The following is a 16,125-nucleotide window of genomic DNA, read 5'->3' as shown; positions in this document are numbered from 1 at the left end:
TATTTATTTATTTATTTATTTATTTATTTATTTATTTATTTATTTATAATATTAGCTCCTTTTTGGACTTAGTTCTGTGACTTCCAGCTGCTCTGGTCTTTTGCTGTTTCCTTAAGCAAATGCACCATGCTGTGCTTGGATCCCTTTGCACTGTATTCCAGAATTTGCCTCTGGACAGAATGCTGGGATCATGATACATCTTATTTCGTATCATTGTTTTGAGATAAAGTCTCACCAAGTAGCCTAGGCTGGCTTTAAACTTTCAGAGATCCTTCTGCATTGGCCTGAGTGCTGAGATTATATGTGTGTACTTTCCTCCCCCAGTTTAAAACCTATTTTAAACTAATTTTTAGAGAAGACATATTTTAGCCAGCATGGTAGTGCACGCCTTTAATCCCAGCACTGGGGAGGCAGAGGCAGGTGGATCTCTGTGAGTTCAAGGCCAGCCTGGTCCGCAGAGTAAGTTCCAGGACAGCCAGGGCTACATTGAGAAATCCTGTCTTGGGGAGGGGGGAATATATATATATTAAATATATATAAAACTTATATATATTATAAATTTATATATATATTATATAAATTTATACATATATGTCCACATATACATAGATTTACATATACATGTGTGTGTGTGTGTGTGTGTGTGTGTGTATTCCTGTGGGTATGTGTGCACAAGTGCAGGTATTTTTACCTCATGTACGAGTTTGTGTGCGTGTATGTGTGCGTGTGGGTATGTCTGTGTGACTTCAGCTGTGTATACCTGTAGGTATGTGTACATACCTGTGAGCATGTTTACATTAAATTCGGGCGTATGTGCCTATGGATATGTGTAATGTCAATGCAGCTGTGTGTGTACCTGTGGGTATGTGTGTATGAGTACAGGTATGTGTGTGCCTTTAGGCATGTGTGTGTGAGTGCAGGTACCTGAACAGAAGTGTCTGATCCCTGGGAGCTAGAGTTACAGGCTGTGGGAGCCTGGGTGCTGAAACGGAACACAGGTCCTCTGTAAGAGCAGCACTCATGTAACCTAAGTTAATTTTTGCAGATGTTTATGAAATAATCAGTCTTTTTCTATATAGATAACCAGTGTCCGTACCATTGGTGAAAGACACATGGCTTTTCCCATCAAATCATATTGGTTCATTTTTGGAAATATTTATATATGTGTGGCTACTTTTGGCTTTTATTCCTTTCCATTGATCTTCATCAGTTTTCACACCAGTGCTGTGCAATGTCTCATGACATAAAACTGTAAAATATTTAATCAGTGATCTCTTGTGCTATATTTCATTTGACATGATAATCTACTTTTGGAAAATGAATTTGAAATATAGTGTCTATGCTATTATGAATGTAATGTTTATTTTATTTAATAACTGAATGAAGAGATTTATTTTAAATTAAATGTCCTTGTCTTACAGAGACCTTTTAATAAAAGTGAAATTTGGAGAGAGCATTGAGAACTTACAAACCTGCCGGCTCTTAATTAAACATTCCATTCCATCAGGACTCTTTGTGGATCCATATGAGTTGGCTTCATTACGAGAGAAAAACATAACAGAGGTACAGCCATTGGGGAATTTTAAAAGAGAAGTGGATGTAGGAATGCTGGGATTTGGATTAAAGTAGCTTAAATTTTGTTAAAGTTTTTAAAGTATTTGTTTGCAATGGCACAGGCTTAGTCTTCAGCAAAGTAGTGACGTCAGGATTAAGCCAGTTACCCTGAGGCAGTCAAAAGCTTGTCAGTTTGTAGGTTAGTGACTGAGAAACTTCTGTATACATGTGTGTGTCTCTGCCTCTGAGGAGATTCAGGCTTAATAGTTTCCACCTTGCTAATACTAAAGATGTGCTGGCCTTTTGCCTGCCTTTTTAGTGTGCATGCACCTGTGTGTGCCTGTGTGAGTCCACAGCTTGACACAGGGTCTGTATTAGTTACTTTCCTATTGCTGTCATAGAACACCATGACCAAGACAACTCAAAAAAGAAAGTGAAATTGGTGTTTCGGTTCCAGAGTCTGTGTCAGGCTGCTGGAGCAACGGCTGAGAGCTCATCTATAAGCAGGGGGCAGAGTGCACACTGGGGTTTGTGGAGGCTTTTGAAACCTAAAAGCCTGTCTGTCCTGCCCCCACACCACTTCCTTCAACGGGGCCACACCTTCCTAATCCTTCCCAAACAGCCGCCAACTGGCCACCAAGCTTTCACACATCCGAGCTTATGAGGGCCGTTCTCATTCAGACTGCCGCACTGAACCTGGAGCTGACCAGAATCCACCTGTCCTCCCCTCCCGTCCCTCACCAGCTCCAAAGGTGCAGGCATGCAGGACTGTGTCTGGCTCTTATGTGGGTTCTAGAAATCGGAACCCAAGTCCGCAGGTGTGCTCACTGAGCACTTTACACATCCAGGCATCTTCCAGTCCTCAAGTATTTGTATTTCTAATATTAATAATGTATTTCTAAGGGAAAGAAGAAATAATGAATGAAAAGTGAAAACACTCTCACAATTAGTAGGTTGCTGCTAAAACTACTTAAAAACCAAGTCACAACACTAAATGACTATGTAAGAAAGAAGAAAGATGCCAATTAAATAATTAAGGGTCTGGAGCGAAGGCTCAGTGGGTGAAAACACTTGCCATAGAAGCATGAGGACCTGAGTTCAAGTCCCCACAACTCATGTGCTGAGGAGCAAGTGTCTGTAATCCCGTTGCTTCTGCGGGGAGAAGAGAGGCAGAGGGAGGAGGAGTGAAGGTGAGCCCCAGAAGCTATCAAGGCCACGAGGCTGCCATAGTGGTGTTTCAAGTAAGTTGGAAGATGAGGCCTGACACCTCAGATTGTTCTCTTGATGGTCCCCCCCCCCCCAAAAAAAAAAGAAAAGAAATAAAGATTATGATATCAGTATACACAGTGTATCCCTGGCTGGCCTGGAACTCTGTATCGACTAGGCTAGCTTCTAACTCACAGAGATCTACCTGCCTCTGCCTCTGCCTCCTGAGTGTTGGGGCTAAAGGCATGTGTTATTGTGCCTGGCTATGGCTACATTCTGATACATGAAACTCTGTAGTATAATAGCGAAACAGAATTACTGCAGCATCATGAGCAAGAACAACTGGCGCTATAGGCCAGTACATAATTTTTCTCTTGATGAAATTAAGTACCCTTCTAACAGTAGATAGAGTGAGCTTTAAAGTAATGAGCTCCCTTGTGGCCATTAAGGTATTAAAGTAGTGGCTGAGCTACTCGGTAAATCTCTTTCTTGAGACAGTGGTTTAACGTGGTCACTTTTGAGGTCCCTTAATGATTCGTAAGTCTGTATATAAGCCTGACCTTGGCTAGTGGGTTCTTATTTCTGTGGGTAAGAGAGAAAGAACATGTGAGAAGCATATGGGGCTTGCTGTCACAGCCACATAGGAAAATTATACTGCTTGCTGTGACAGTGCTAACTAATGCTAATGGTTTCTCTGGGCTGTATCAGACCGTTAAGAGAAGGGAGGCGTGAGTGAGTGTGCATGTGTCCACATACATGTGTGTATCACATGAATATGCTAAGTCAATACATTATAACTTTGGATTGTTCTTGCTTATGATAGCCGTAAGAATTCTGTTCCCCATTATACCACAGATTTTCAAATATCAGAATGCAGCCATAGCCAGCTGTGGTAACACATGCCTTTAGCCAATACTCAGGAGGTAGAGACGGGATACCTGTGAATTAGAAGCCAGCCAAGTCTACATAGAGTTCTACTGTGTATACAGATTTCCAATACAACAATTCTCTGCACCTCTGTATTATTACTTTTAGTGTGGAATACATACCTTTTTTTTTTGAGTCACAGCTAGTATGGGTTGACCTGGAATTTGCTCACTCTGTAGCCCAGGCTAACTTTGAACTTGCAGTACTCTTGTCTCAGCTTCCTAAGTGCTGGAAATTTCATTACATTAAAAAAAGTTTCATCAGGAGAAATTTTATGTACTGGCCTATAGCACCAGTTGTTCTTGCTCATGATAGACATGTGTCACCATGCTTGGCTTAGGATATTTATTTTTAAGTGGCTCTAAACACATTTTTTTTTTTTGGTTTGGGTGGTCTTGGTTTTTGAGACAGGGTCTGACCATGTAGCGCTGGCTGGCTTAGAACTCACTATGTAGACCAGACTCCTAGAACTCCACCTGCCCCTACCTCCCAGGAGCTGAGGTTAGAGTTGAACACTGCCGTGCTGGACTCTTAATCATATTTTAAAAAAACACATAATTTTTAATTTTATCTTCTAAAGCTTTATTTAGTTTTTAATTGTTTATACATATGTATGTATGTATGTATGTATGTGTGTGTTGTATGTATGTATATGTGGGAGCCTGTGGAGGCCAGAAGAGGCCTGGGGTTACAGGCACTTGTGAGCTGACCAACATGAGCACTGTGAGCCAAGCTCAAGTGCTCTGTAAGAGCTATTAAACACAAGCCGTCTCTCTGGCCCTGTTTTGTTTAGTGTTGGGTGCAGGTGTGTACTCCATGGCACACATGGAGACGTCGGAAGACAGCTTTTATATTTTTATGTATGTGTCTGTGCGAGTGTGTACACTTGTGGTAGGTGTCCGCAGAGCCAAGAAGAGGGTCTCAGATCTTTTGGAACTAGAGCTCACAGACACTCGTGAGTATCCAGCATGGATGATGGGACTCAAACGGTGGTCTACAAGATAAGAGAAGCGTGTGCTCTTAACCACCAGGCCATCTCCTTAGTCCAGTGGGAAGCTGTTTGGAGTCAGCGGTCTCCTTGCACAATATAGTTCAGAGGTTGAAGTTGGGTAGTCAGACTTGCTCAGCAAGTCCTCTTATCTAGGGAACCATCTTTCAGAGATTTTTTTTTTTAATGTAATTTGCTGTTTAGGAATGATGGTGCGTATCTGTAATTTTAGCACTTGGAAGGAAGGGTGAGGCCGGAGAATTGCCAAGTTTAAGGCTAACCTGAGGTGTAGAGTAATTTCAAATCTAGCCTTAGCTAAACAGTGAGACACTCTAGACACTGTGTGTGTGTGTGTGTGTGTGTGTATGAGAGAGAGAGAGAGAGAGAGAGAGAGAGATGGGGGCAGAAAGAGGCAAAGAGAGAGAGAGGCAGAGAGAGACAGAGACAAAGAGAGTATAATTTGTTGGAAGTGGTTAAATTTGTTTAGTGGTAGATCTCTTGCCTAGAGTGTATAAAGCCCTGGTTTTGAGCCCCAGCACCTCAAAAATAAAATTATTTTTCACATTTCCATTTTATACCCACTCTAGAAAGTTGCTGACCTTTGCTCGGCTTCCTGCCTGCGGTACTCTGTCTTAACTCACTACCATTTTACTTCACCAGAGAACAGGAAATGGCAGGATGATACCAGTCATCTTAATCTAACACAAGTTGACGGTTTTTGTCAACAGTTGTTCCCTACTGTACTTTTATTATTCGTAGATCATATCCTGTGTTTTCTATATACAGTGGAGGGTGAAAAGGGTTGGAAACAGCCGATAGCAGGAGTACATTTGATGCTCCTGCCTATCTGTACAGCAGTCTTTGGGTTTTACTTTCTGTCTCTTTTAATTTTTTTTCATTCATAGTTTCTTCTTTATTAACACTTGCTTTTTCTTCAACAGGCAGTGATGATATCAGAAAGTTTTAATATAGAAGCCCCCAACTATTTGTCCAAAGAATCTGAAGTCCTCATTTATGCCCGGCAAGATGCACAGTGCATTGATTGCTTCCAAGCCCTTTTGCCTGTGCACTATCGCTATCACCGGCCACACAGGAAAGATGGAGACACGCTTATCGTGGTCAACAACCCTGACTTACTGATGTACTGTGACCAAGGTAAGGGGTGCACACCTTCTGAGGGTTACAAATAAGAATGAAGGTGTGGCAGCAAGCTTTCGCCAAGGACAAGAATGGCAAACCTGTCTTCCTTTGTAAACCTTTCTGTTATAATATTAAGCTCACACAGAAAAACCACATACACATGACTTGGGGAATTCTTGTAAGGCAGAGGGCTATAAGTGCCACCTAGGTCAGAAAATAAAACTTCACAGGCCTGTAAGGCCGCTCAGCCGGTCAGGCGCCTGCTTGCTAGGGCCTGACCACCTACATGCATGATCCCCAAGACCTGCATGATGGCAGAGACCAAGTCCTAAAAATGTCCTCTGCACATGTACACACACACACACACACACACACACACACACACCTAGCTAGCTATCTGTATTTCAGATCAGGTTTCTCTGTGTAACAGTCCTGGCTGTCCTGGAACTCTGTAGACCAGGCTGGCCTTGAACTCAGAGATCCTCATGCTTCTGCCTTCAGAGTGCTGGGATTAAAGGTGTGTGCCACCACTGCCCTTGTGTGTCTCTCTTCTGTTGGAAACTCTTTTGGAAGGCACATTGACCTGAAGGTTTCTTACTGTTCCGGCTTTTCTGAATGTACTCATGTAACTCTTATTTTCTGGAATGAGCCCGTGACTCCAGGGATATGATCAGAGTCATTCATGTGTGGTTCCTTTGGCAAGAGTGTAAGTACTATGTTCTTTTGTGAGTGGACATGTAATATCTGGTCATGGCTCTTTCTGTGTAGGCCGCTGTTGCCTTAAACTCGCTTTGTAGTTTACAGGCCAATCTTGACAGCCTTGACCATCTTGTCCCAGACTCCTGAGTGGTGAGAGAGTCGCCTGCCGCTCCTTTGCTGCTCTCTGTTCTGTTTTAGATTTATTTTACGTGTGAACGTTTGCCTGCATGTATGTATATGCGCCGTGTAATGGTGGCTATGGTTCGTTGTGAGCTACCATATGCGTGCTGGGAGCCAAACCTGGGTCCTTTGTAAAAAGAGCAAAGGTTCTTTTTTTTGTTTGGTTGGTTTTACAAGACAGGGTTTCTCTGTATAGCTCTGGCTGTCCTGGCTGTCCTGGAACTGAGCAAATGTTCTTAACTGCAGAGTCCAGTCCCTGTTTTCTGTTTTTACAATGGCTCACAGGGTTTTGAGGTTTTAGTGCTTTGTTTCCTCTATCCTGTGCTGTTTTTGTGGGGTACTTGTTCCATTGGTTGCAGACTTTGTTCATGAGCTTTGGGGCTCACTCTACAGTTCTGCTTTTATGTGGAGATTTGGGTAAATTACAAAACTATTCTTGCTGGACTTGGCGGTGCATACCTCTAATCCTAGTACTCTAGTGGCTGGGAGAGAAGGATCAAGAGTTTGAAGGCATTTTGGACTGTATGGTGAGGCCCTGTCTCAAAATATACAAGGAAAGAGGGGAAAAAAAAAAGCCAGGTGTATGGACACCCGTAAAACTTGGGATAGAGGAGGGATCAGGAGTTGACAGCCATCCTTGGCTAAGTAGTGAGTTCAAGGCCAATTTAGGCTACATGAAATTGTTGTCAAACAACAAAATAAAACTGAAAGTACTGTTCTTTGATAATTTCTTCATAGTGCCTCAGAATCAAGGCCTTTTATTTAGTTTAAGAAGCTCTTTCAGGTTTTAATTCTTCCTAGTCTCCAAACGTGGGCTACTTACAGATGCTAACAGCGGTGTTGCTAGTAACTAGTAGGAGGGGATTTTTAACCTTACCTTGTTTCTGTTACTCCTTTCCCGATATGAACGTTAAAGGCTATTTCACGGGATTCGCTTTCTCTAAGCCATGTTTTCTGTTCCTGTTAATGACACCATTATTTATCCTAAGTAAACTTTGAGGAAGTGTTTCTCCTGAGAGAACACAGAATTCTGATACTCTTTGTTTTGATCTGAGTGCTTTTCATGGCAATGTTTGATATGGAAATTTCCCAGCTGTATACTGAAGATGTGTTCCCTTTTCTGAATATAATTCAGACACTTCAGAACATGTATTTGAAACAATAGCCCCCCCCCCCTTTTTTTTCCTGAAGTGATGCTTCCAAAAAAAGATAACATTTTTAATGGAATTTGTTCACAAACCATGTTTCAATTCTGTGATCCCCACTGCAGTTTTGTGTCTCTTAGGCATCTATGTAAGAAAGGACCCCAGGGAACCAGCCTGGGATAGATGGATCCTAAGCCATCTACACTGAGCGTTGAAATGTTTGTATTCTCGTATTCCAACACGGATGATTCCCAGTGAAATGCAAGACAAGCTATAGCCTTGAATCAAAATACAAGCTTTCTTACGTCTTTTGCCTCCCTCCCCCCTTTTTTTTTCTCAGAGTTCCCGATTTTCAGATGCTGGGCTCAGTCAGAAGTAGCAGCTCCCTGTGCTTTGAAGAGTGAGGAGACCTGCCAATGGAGGAACATGCAGTATCAACCAGTAAGATGCTTTGTGTTGCTTCCAAATAGCCGCATTTCAAGGCCCGTCTGCTGTCTTTAAAGGGCTAGCATGTATTCTAATACAGAATATGTTGGCTGTGTTTATTTACTTTGTATCCCAGCTGTAGCCCCCTCTCTCATTCCCTCCCAATCCCACCCTCCCTCCCTCATCTCCTCCCTACCCCTCTCTAAGTCCACTGATAGGGGAGGTCCTCCTCCCTTTCCATCTGACCGTAGCTTATCAGGTCTCTTCAGGACTGGCTGCAATGTCCTCCTCTGTGTGCTACCAAGGCTGCTCCTCCCTCAGGGGTGGGGAGGTCAGAGAGCCAGCCATTGAGTTCATGTCAGAGACAGTCAAAGAACCAAATCGATGTTTCTGCCCGGTTTGAAACCGGGGACCTCTTGTGTGTTAGGCAAGCATGATAACCACTACAGTACGGAAACACCCTCTCTTAAATTTTCTTCATAACCTAATGAATCTAGTCAGTGCTGTCCATGTGCACATGGCCGTGTGGCTGTCCCCAGGGGCATGAGCAAAGTTCCAGTGACCATATCCCCAAAGGAGAGTATAAGGAAAGCAGCCATCAACTACCTATGGCTCCTGGATCACAAGTGTGCATGTCACAGCTGTCTTGCACATCTTCTGACTCCTACATTCTTTCTGCCCCTCTTGTGAGAAGTTTCTAGAGCCTTGACTGGTGGGAGCTTGGTGTAGATGACCCATCCATAGTTGAGCACTGAAGTTATTAAATGTCTCTAATTTTCTGTTCCCCTCTCTCCACAGGTACTTAAGAATTTGACCCTACAAGTGCCAGTGGGACTCACTATACATACCTCTTTAGTGTGCTCTGTGACCCTGCTCATTACGATCCTGTGTTCCACTTTGATCCTTGTAGCTGTTTTCAAATATGGCCATTTTTCCCTGTAAGTTTTATGCAGTTAAATGTTTCCTATGAACCTAATAAATGAGCCCTATTCATTTGTGACAAGAAGTGTTCTTTTCAGACTTAACCGTTTGTCTTCCCTATGGCTAAAGTTGTGTTTGCCAGCCAGATTGCTGTCAGTTCATGGGCAGCCTGGTGGACACGGTGAGACCCTGTCCAAAAAACAAACAATGGAAATATTAAGTTTCCCAGGAGAAATTTTGGGTCATTGTCAGATAATTGCAAACTTTAGTGTTCTGTTATATAATCTCCAAGTGCTCTGGTGTCTAGCAGAGGAGGTTCCATTGTGTTAAATTAATACATAGAAGTGACTGTCTCAATTGATGTAGAAAATGAGTTTCATTCTTTTTTTTTTAAGATTTATTAATTTATTATTTATACAGTATTCTGCTAACATACCAGAAAGCGGTACCAGATCTCTTTATAGATGGTTGTGAGCCACCATGTGGTTGCTGGGAATTGAACTCAGGACCTTTGGAAGAGCGGACAGTGAACCAGTGCTCTTAACCTCTGAGCCATCTGTCCCTGAGTTTATTATTTATTAGTGTTAAATTATTCTCATTTTGTGAATAGAACCTTTTAATTTATAATTAACATGAAAGACACCCTTATAATTAAGAGTAAAACAATTTAGATGAAAATTAGAGTAATTTACAGTGGGTAAGAGCATTTTCAGCTCTTCGAGAGTACCGAGGTTCAATTCCCAGTACTTACATGCTAGCTCACAATCATCTGTAATTTGAATCCCAGGGGACTGAATGCTTTCGTCTGGCCTCAGACACTAGGCATACAAGTGGTATGCAGACATTGATTCAGACAAAACACCATACTTATAAAATTTAAGAAAGAGTAATTAAACCTTAACTTCATGACAGGAGATTTTCAGAACAAGTTTTGCAACCAGATATGGCGCGGTGGGGGGGGGATCAGCATTTGAATTACACAATAACCTTGTACCTACAAGGCTGAGAACCACTGCTCTTGAACTTACCCTGCTTTAGCACTGCCTCTTTTGTATTCTTCTGAAGCTCAAAAGAAGCAAGGCATGGGATTGGTGAGGTGACTTATCTGTAGAGGCGCTTGGGCACAGGCCTGACTCTACCTGAGGTGGAAGTCCTCAGGTAGATCTACCACCTCAGGGGGCTCTACCTCTGTGGATCCCCCACAGTGGCAGAAGATAACTGAGTTGTTGTTGTACACAAGAGAAAGTAAGGAAGATTTAAAAATAAAACCAAAGCTGAGAAAAAAAACTCATCAGATAAAAAAAAAAAAAAAAAACAACTAGATCCTACTACTTAGTCCTTTATCCTACGGAGAGTCAAAGTGCATTAAAACTTTGCTTCATTTATGTGTCTGAGTGTTTTGCCTGCATGAATGTATGTGTACTTCAAGTGTCCTTTACCCATAAAGACATCAGATCCCCTGGAACTGGAGTTACAGATGGCTGTGAGCTGCCATGTAGGAGCTGAGAATTATACCAGTCCTCTGGAAGAGCAGCCAGTGCTCTTAACTGCTGAGCCATCTCTCTAGCCTCCCTATCCCCCCTTTTTTTTTTAACCTCCACCTTTGCTTAAGTATAGGTACGCATGTATACTCATGTTCTGCATGCGTGCGTGTGTGCACGTATGTTCGTAAAATCCTTGTGTTCAGTTGAACCAAATTTCATCAGCCTTTAAAACTTAACATTAATATTTAAGATTGTGTCTTACTGCATAATCCAGAGTGGAATTCACTTATAAGGATGTTGAGAAGTGCGAGAAAAGCATATGAATGACTCAATCTTTGATATGACTCTTGTTGCCTGACCAGTAGATGATACTAATTCTGACACAAGCACATGTCCGAGTTTGGCTTTTAATAGTATCTTTCTTTGATAGACACTGAGTAGGTGTTTTATATTTTCAGCCAGTTTTATAGTTTTGTGTGCGGTCTTTTTGGTTTCAGGCCGAGAGAATGAATAATGTTGCTCTGTTCATTATCTCCGAGTTTTTGTTCTACTTTTATGGTTTATTTATTTTAGAGAGCTGTGTTAGGTCCTTTTGGATACAGAAAACAGAAAAACTGCTCATCTCTGCTAGGGGTGGTGGGAGGGAAGCAGATGTATATTAATGTGTATCTCAGTCACTTTCCAAGAATGTATATCCGTTAGCTAGTTATTTTGGAGATTGCTGCATGCTCTAGGAACTAGAGTGATCCTTTGCAGCTCTAACGAATGGGGATATAGCGGATTTAAGGGTTATTCTAGGGAAGCTACTTGTTTTGATAATCTGTGTTCAATGCTAATTATATGAGAATGGAATTAGAGCGAAGTGATGAACATCCATGGGAAGTGATGTACAATCCTATGTTATTCAAACATGTATCCTATGTTAGTACAGGTGGCTGAATGTAGGATTTGGAAGGCTACAGAAAATAAAATGGTTTGCCCCAAGTGTGCATTTCAGAATTGCCCTAAGCAGTGATAGTAGTAGTTACTCATTTTATTTCTTGTTTGTTTTTTTTAACCTTAATTTTCATTCTCTCTCCCTCTCCTCCCTCCCCTTTCTCTGCCATCCCACACTCATCCCTCCCCTCCTTTTCCTTTCTCTTCCCTCCACTTCTCCTGCCTCCCCTCTCCTCCCTCCTCTCCCTTGCCTCCCCTCCTTTTCTTCTCTTTCTCCCTCTCCCACCCCTTTCCTATCCCCTCCCTGTCCTCCTCCTTTTCTCCTCCCCTTTTCCCCCTCTTCTCCCCATTTTTTCTCCCCCTTTTCCTCCCTCTCTCTCTCTCCCTGTCATGTAGTTCATCTGGCCTCCATTCACTATGTAATCCTTGAACTCTTTATCTCCTTATCCTTCCTCTACCTCCCAGATGCTGGGATTTCCAGCTGCCACCACTATGCCTGGTATGAATTATATCTTTTGTAGGTATCCTGGTAATTGTTCTAGCTATGTGTACATTTCTAAGTTTACTTATTTTCTCTCAGTACTTTGAGGTTTTTATTCCATTACATCCATGATTGCTTTTGAGATATGTATGATTTATTGCCTGTTTGCAACAGGGTATCACAGCCCAGGCAGGCCTCAGATTCATAGGTATATATCACCATGCCTAGCTAAGAAATCTGGTGTGAATTTAGTAGTTGTTCATCTGTAGAGAACTGTCTTTGTTTGGGTTTCTCCTGGTCACGGTGGTATTCTGTAGCCTCACTGCCATCTCCTGAGCAGCTATCAAAACCCTGGAGATTTTTCAAGGGAAATTGGTATCTTAACCTGGACAAACATGGCTTCAGTCACTCTGTTTTCTCCTTGTTTGGGGTTGAGCCTGGGGTTTGGAGAACTACCAGAGAGAGGCATTCTTCTCCAGTGACAACTTAGCTATGTTTCTGCAAGGATGTCACATTTCAGCAAGTGTTTCTGTGTTTGACAGTGAGCGAACACTTTTGAGTTATCTTGTGTCTTTTTCTCTGCTCTTCATAGCAGTTATTTTTCTCGAAACAGAGCACAAACTTCTTACTCTATTTCCACTACTATGTTCTGGAATCTCTTAGAATTACTGTCCCTACTTCATTTTTCTGTCATTTTATTTTGGGGGGAGGGGCAGGGTGCAGGTATGGAGGTCAGAGTTCTCTTCTACCAGGTGGTCCTGGGTATCAAGCTCAGGTGGTGAATCTTGGTGGCAAGCACCATTACCTATTGATTTATCTAGCTGACACTCCCCTCCCCCTTTCCCCTTCTCCTCCTCCTTCTTCTTTTTAGATGAGTCTTTATATGTGATCCAGGCTGGTCTTAAACTCTCCTACCTCAGCCTCCCAAATGCTGGGATTGCAGGCATGCACCACTGCACCTGACAATCTAACAAGCTTACAGGGGAAATCAGGCAAAATTGTTGCTCTGCTTAAAATCATTTAATGACTTTTTGAAATAAAGCACACCCTTCTTACCATAACATTTAAGATTCTTTGTGACTTGAATCTTGTCTGCTGTGAAGTTTGTTTTTCTTTGTTTTTGTTTTGTTTTCTTGGATCTTACCTCAGTTATCCAAGTGCTAGAATTACAGGTTTGCTTCATCATATCTCTCGTACTCCAGTGTTTTCTACTCTCACACCAAGCTGCCACTACACAAGGCTTCTTACAGTTTTTGGTTGTGAGCCTAACCTTTAATGGCCGAGCCATCTCTATAGCCCTACAAGGGTCTTTGCTGACTTTGGCATTCCTCTTCCTGATTGTAATCCTTTCCCCTGGTTGCTTCTGGCTCTCTTTCTGTTTTCTCTTTCTTTCCTGCTTTCTCTTTCCTTCCTCTTTCTTCTTTTCTTCCTTCCTTCCTTCCTTCCTTCCTTCCTTTCTTTCTTCCTTCCTTCCTTCTTTCTTTCTTCTTTCCTTCCTTCCTTCCTTCCTTCCTTCCTTCCTTCCTTCCTTCCTTCCTTCCTTCCTTCCTTCCTTTCTTTCTTCTTTCTTGGTTTTTCGAGACACGGCTTCTCTGTATAGTGTTGGCTGTCCTGGACTCACTTTGTAGACCAGGCTCTCCTCTAATTTACAGAGATACGCCTGCCTCTGCTTTTATTATTCTGTTTTCATAGTTTTAAAGTTACAAAGACTAGGGAAGGCATGTCCATCCTCAAGTCCCTGGTTTCTAATGGTCTCCTTTGTAGATATTAGACATTGACATAGTTGAAGAATAATAATACATAGCTTAACTCCTGTGTTGATAAAATACAGAAAGATAAAAATCTTTGTTTGCTAGGAGGAGGACCTAATTTAACAGCATAATCTGGTTTAATGTGGAAGTTAAAAAAAGCAAAAGTGAGCTGGGCAGTGGTGGGGCACTCCTTTAATCCCAGCGCTCAGGAGACAGAAACAGGCGGATCTCTGAGTTGGAAGTCAGCCTGGTCTACAAAGTTCCAGGACAACCAGGGCTACAGTAAAACCCTGTCTTTGTGTGTGTGTGTGGGGGGGGGGGGAGCAAAGTGCTAAATATATAAGTTCTCAGAAACAAAGTTCCTGTATGCATAAACATGTATGGATCAGATGTTCTCCCTCTGCATCTTCAGTAGGTAAAACGGAACTGCAGACAATATATAATGCTGAATTAAATGAAGGACAAGTTTTTTCTATAATCCCAACCCTCCCCCGCCTCCCCATCAGGTGACTGGACTACGATTCCCAGCAGCCCTATGCAGGCCCTCCCCTCGGGAGTGACGCGCTGATGGGGCGGGGTCAGGTTTCGGTCCCGCCCCGCTCCGACGCTGCCCTCCCCCAGGGTTGTGGCCACGCGCAGCGGCAGCGGTTGTTCCGCTTCCCCTCTGGCCCGGGCCGTCGCCATTGCCGAAGGCTCCTGCCCTCCCCTCCCTGGCCCGCGGGGCTCTGCGCCTCACGTCCTCGGTAGCGACGGCCGCGCCCCGCGCCGCTCCCCTCCGCCCTGCCCTCCTTCCTCTCTGCCGCCCAGCTCAGCAGCCCTCGCCCGCGTCGGCCCGGCAGCCCGCCCTGGGTCGGGCAGAAACCTTTCCTCTCTGGTAAGTGCGGACGCCGCTCGCCCGGGCCGGGCCGCCGCCCTCCTCCCCCCTCCGCGGCCTGGGCCCAGTGGCCCGGGATGCCGACACCTGCGAGCGGGCCGGCGGCTCCGGGCGGTGGCTCATTGTCTGCGCCCCGGCTCTCAGCTCGGGCCGAGAGGAAGCTTGCTGGGCTGCGGGGACCCCGGCTCTGGCCGGCCGCCCTCGCCCTTTTCTCCCGCCGGCGCTGCACCGGACAGCGCGGGTTTGTCCCTGCTTGTTCCCTCCTTTACCGGCTGCGTTCGCTGCAGCCTCGACGCTCGGGAATCCTGTCGCGAGCCCCTGAGGTTCAACCTGTAAACTCTTCCTCATTCTCCACATCAGGAGAAAAGTTTTCCAGGGCTCTGGGAGGCTGCGCTTTAGAACACAGCTTAAGGATCGTCTCAAAGTTTTTGCTTGATCTTCAGCCAGGAGGTGAATATTTGCTTCTTAAGGTTAACTTGGGCTGAGGTTGGCTTTTCACCATGTTTGGCTGTCTGAAACTCGCGCTCTCTTACAGAAACGTTGCTTCAAAGAACTCCGTGGACTCAACCTTTTGATTAGTTGTAGATCAAGTCGTCAAAGACCGAAGTGTGTAAAATAATTGCCGTTGTGGCAGTTCTTTCCATCCCCTACCTTAATAGGAATAGGTAGAGTGGGAGTGAGGTTTGTTTCCTCTCTGATAAATAAACCACTTCCAGCGATAGCAGCCAGGTTCTTCTTTACAAGGGCCTTGTGGATGTTCTATCTTTTCAGTTCTAACCCTTCAAAAGAGACAACTGAACAGGTTAGGCCCAAAATTAGACCACGACGAGCTGTGTTTTGGATGAAGAAAGTTGTGCACGTCACGTTTTTCCTCTGCTGTGTTTGACTCTTCCGTTCTTATAAAGTAGGCAGGATATTGAAATAAATACACAAGAATTTGCTCTGGGGATTTTTTTTTTTCTTTTTGTAGCGTTATCCAAAAGAATAGCATGAATAAAATTAGGTTGGGATGAAGGCAGTGAATAGTAATTTTTAAAGCAGGTTAGGGCATGTTAACCTTGCCAGAAGCTCTTATGGCATTCGTAGAACATTCTTGCTTGGTCTTTACCCCAGATCTCCAGGGGTGTTGTGTGTAGGGGAAGCCCTTTTCATATGCTTTTACACCCAACCTCTGCCTTTTTTCTAGACAAGGCCACATTCCAGCTCAGGCTGGCCTGACACTCTTCCTGTCTCAGCCTTATGCTGGGATTACACGTGTGAGCCACAATAGTTGGCAGCTTCTGCGTTTAAATCTTTCTAGAGATTAATTAGCCAGGAACACTATTGGACCTTTACATCATGGAAACTGAATTTCATGTTGTTGCTTAGATAGATAGATAGATAGATAGATAGATAGATAGATAGATAGATAGA

The 16,125-nt window shown here is 43.5% G+C and overlaps 2 protein-coding genes across 2 annotated transcripts in view; both read left to right on the top strand.

Moving 5' to 3' along the window:
- Pigx (phosphatidylinositol glycan anchor biosynthesis class X) overlaps positions 1-9,290 on the top strand; it is a 14,200-nt gene extending 4,910 nt beyond the window's left edge. The window contains exons 4-7 of the mRNA XM_055625222.1: positions 1,422-1,563; positions 5,617-5,830; positions 8,180-8,280; positions 9,064-9,290. Coding sequence (XP_055481197.1) covers positions 1,422-1,563; positions 5,617-5,830; positions 8,180-8,280; positions 9,064-9,207 — 601 coding nt within the window. The 3' untranslated portion in view covers positions 9,208-9,290. The remainder of the gene's footprint in view (positions 1-1,421; positions 1,564-5,616; positions 5,831-8,179; positions 8,281-9,063) is intronic.
- Positions 9,291-14,454: 5,164 nt separating this feature from the next.
- Positions 14,455-16,125, top strand: part of Pak2 (p21 (RAC1) activated kinase 2) — a 66,832-nt gene continuing 65,161 nt past the window's right edge. Inside the window, exon 1 of the mRNA XM_055625044.1 lies at positions 14,455-14,712. The gene's annotated coding sequence lies outside the window, so the exon portion shown is untranslated. The remainder of the gene's footprint in view (positions 14,713-16,125) is intronic.

The sequence above is a fragment of the Psammomys obesus genome, unplaced genomic scaffold, assembly GCF_907164565.1.
Source record: "Psammomys obesus unplaced genomic scaffold, mPsaObe1.curated_primary_1811, whole genome shotgun sequence".
Lineage (NCBI taxonomy): Eukaryota > Metazoa > Chordata > Mammalia > Rodentia > Muridae > Psammomys > Psammomys obesus.
Note: the sequence above shows the minus strand (reverse complement) of the source record. Positions and strands in the feature narration are given on the sequence as shown.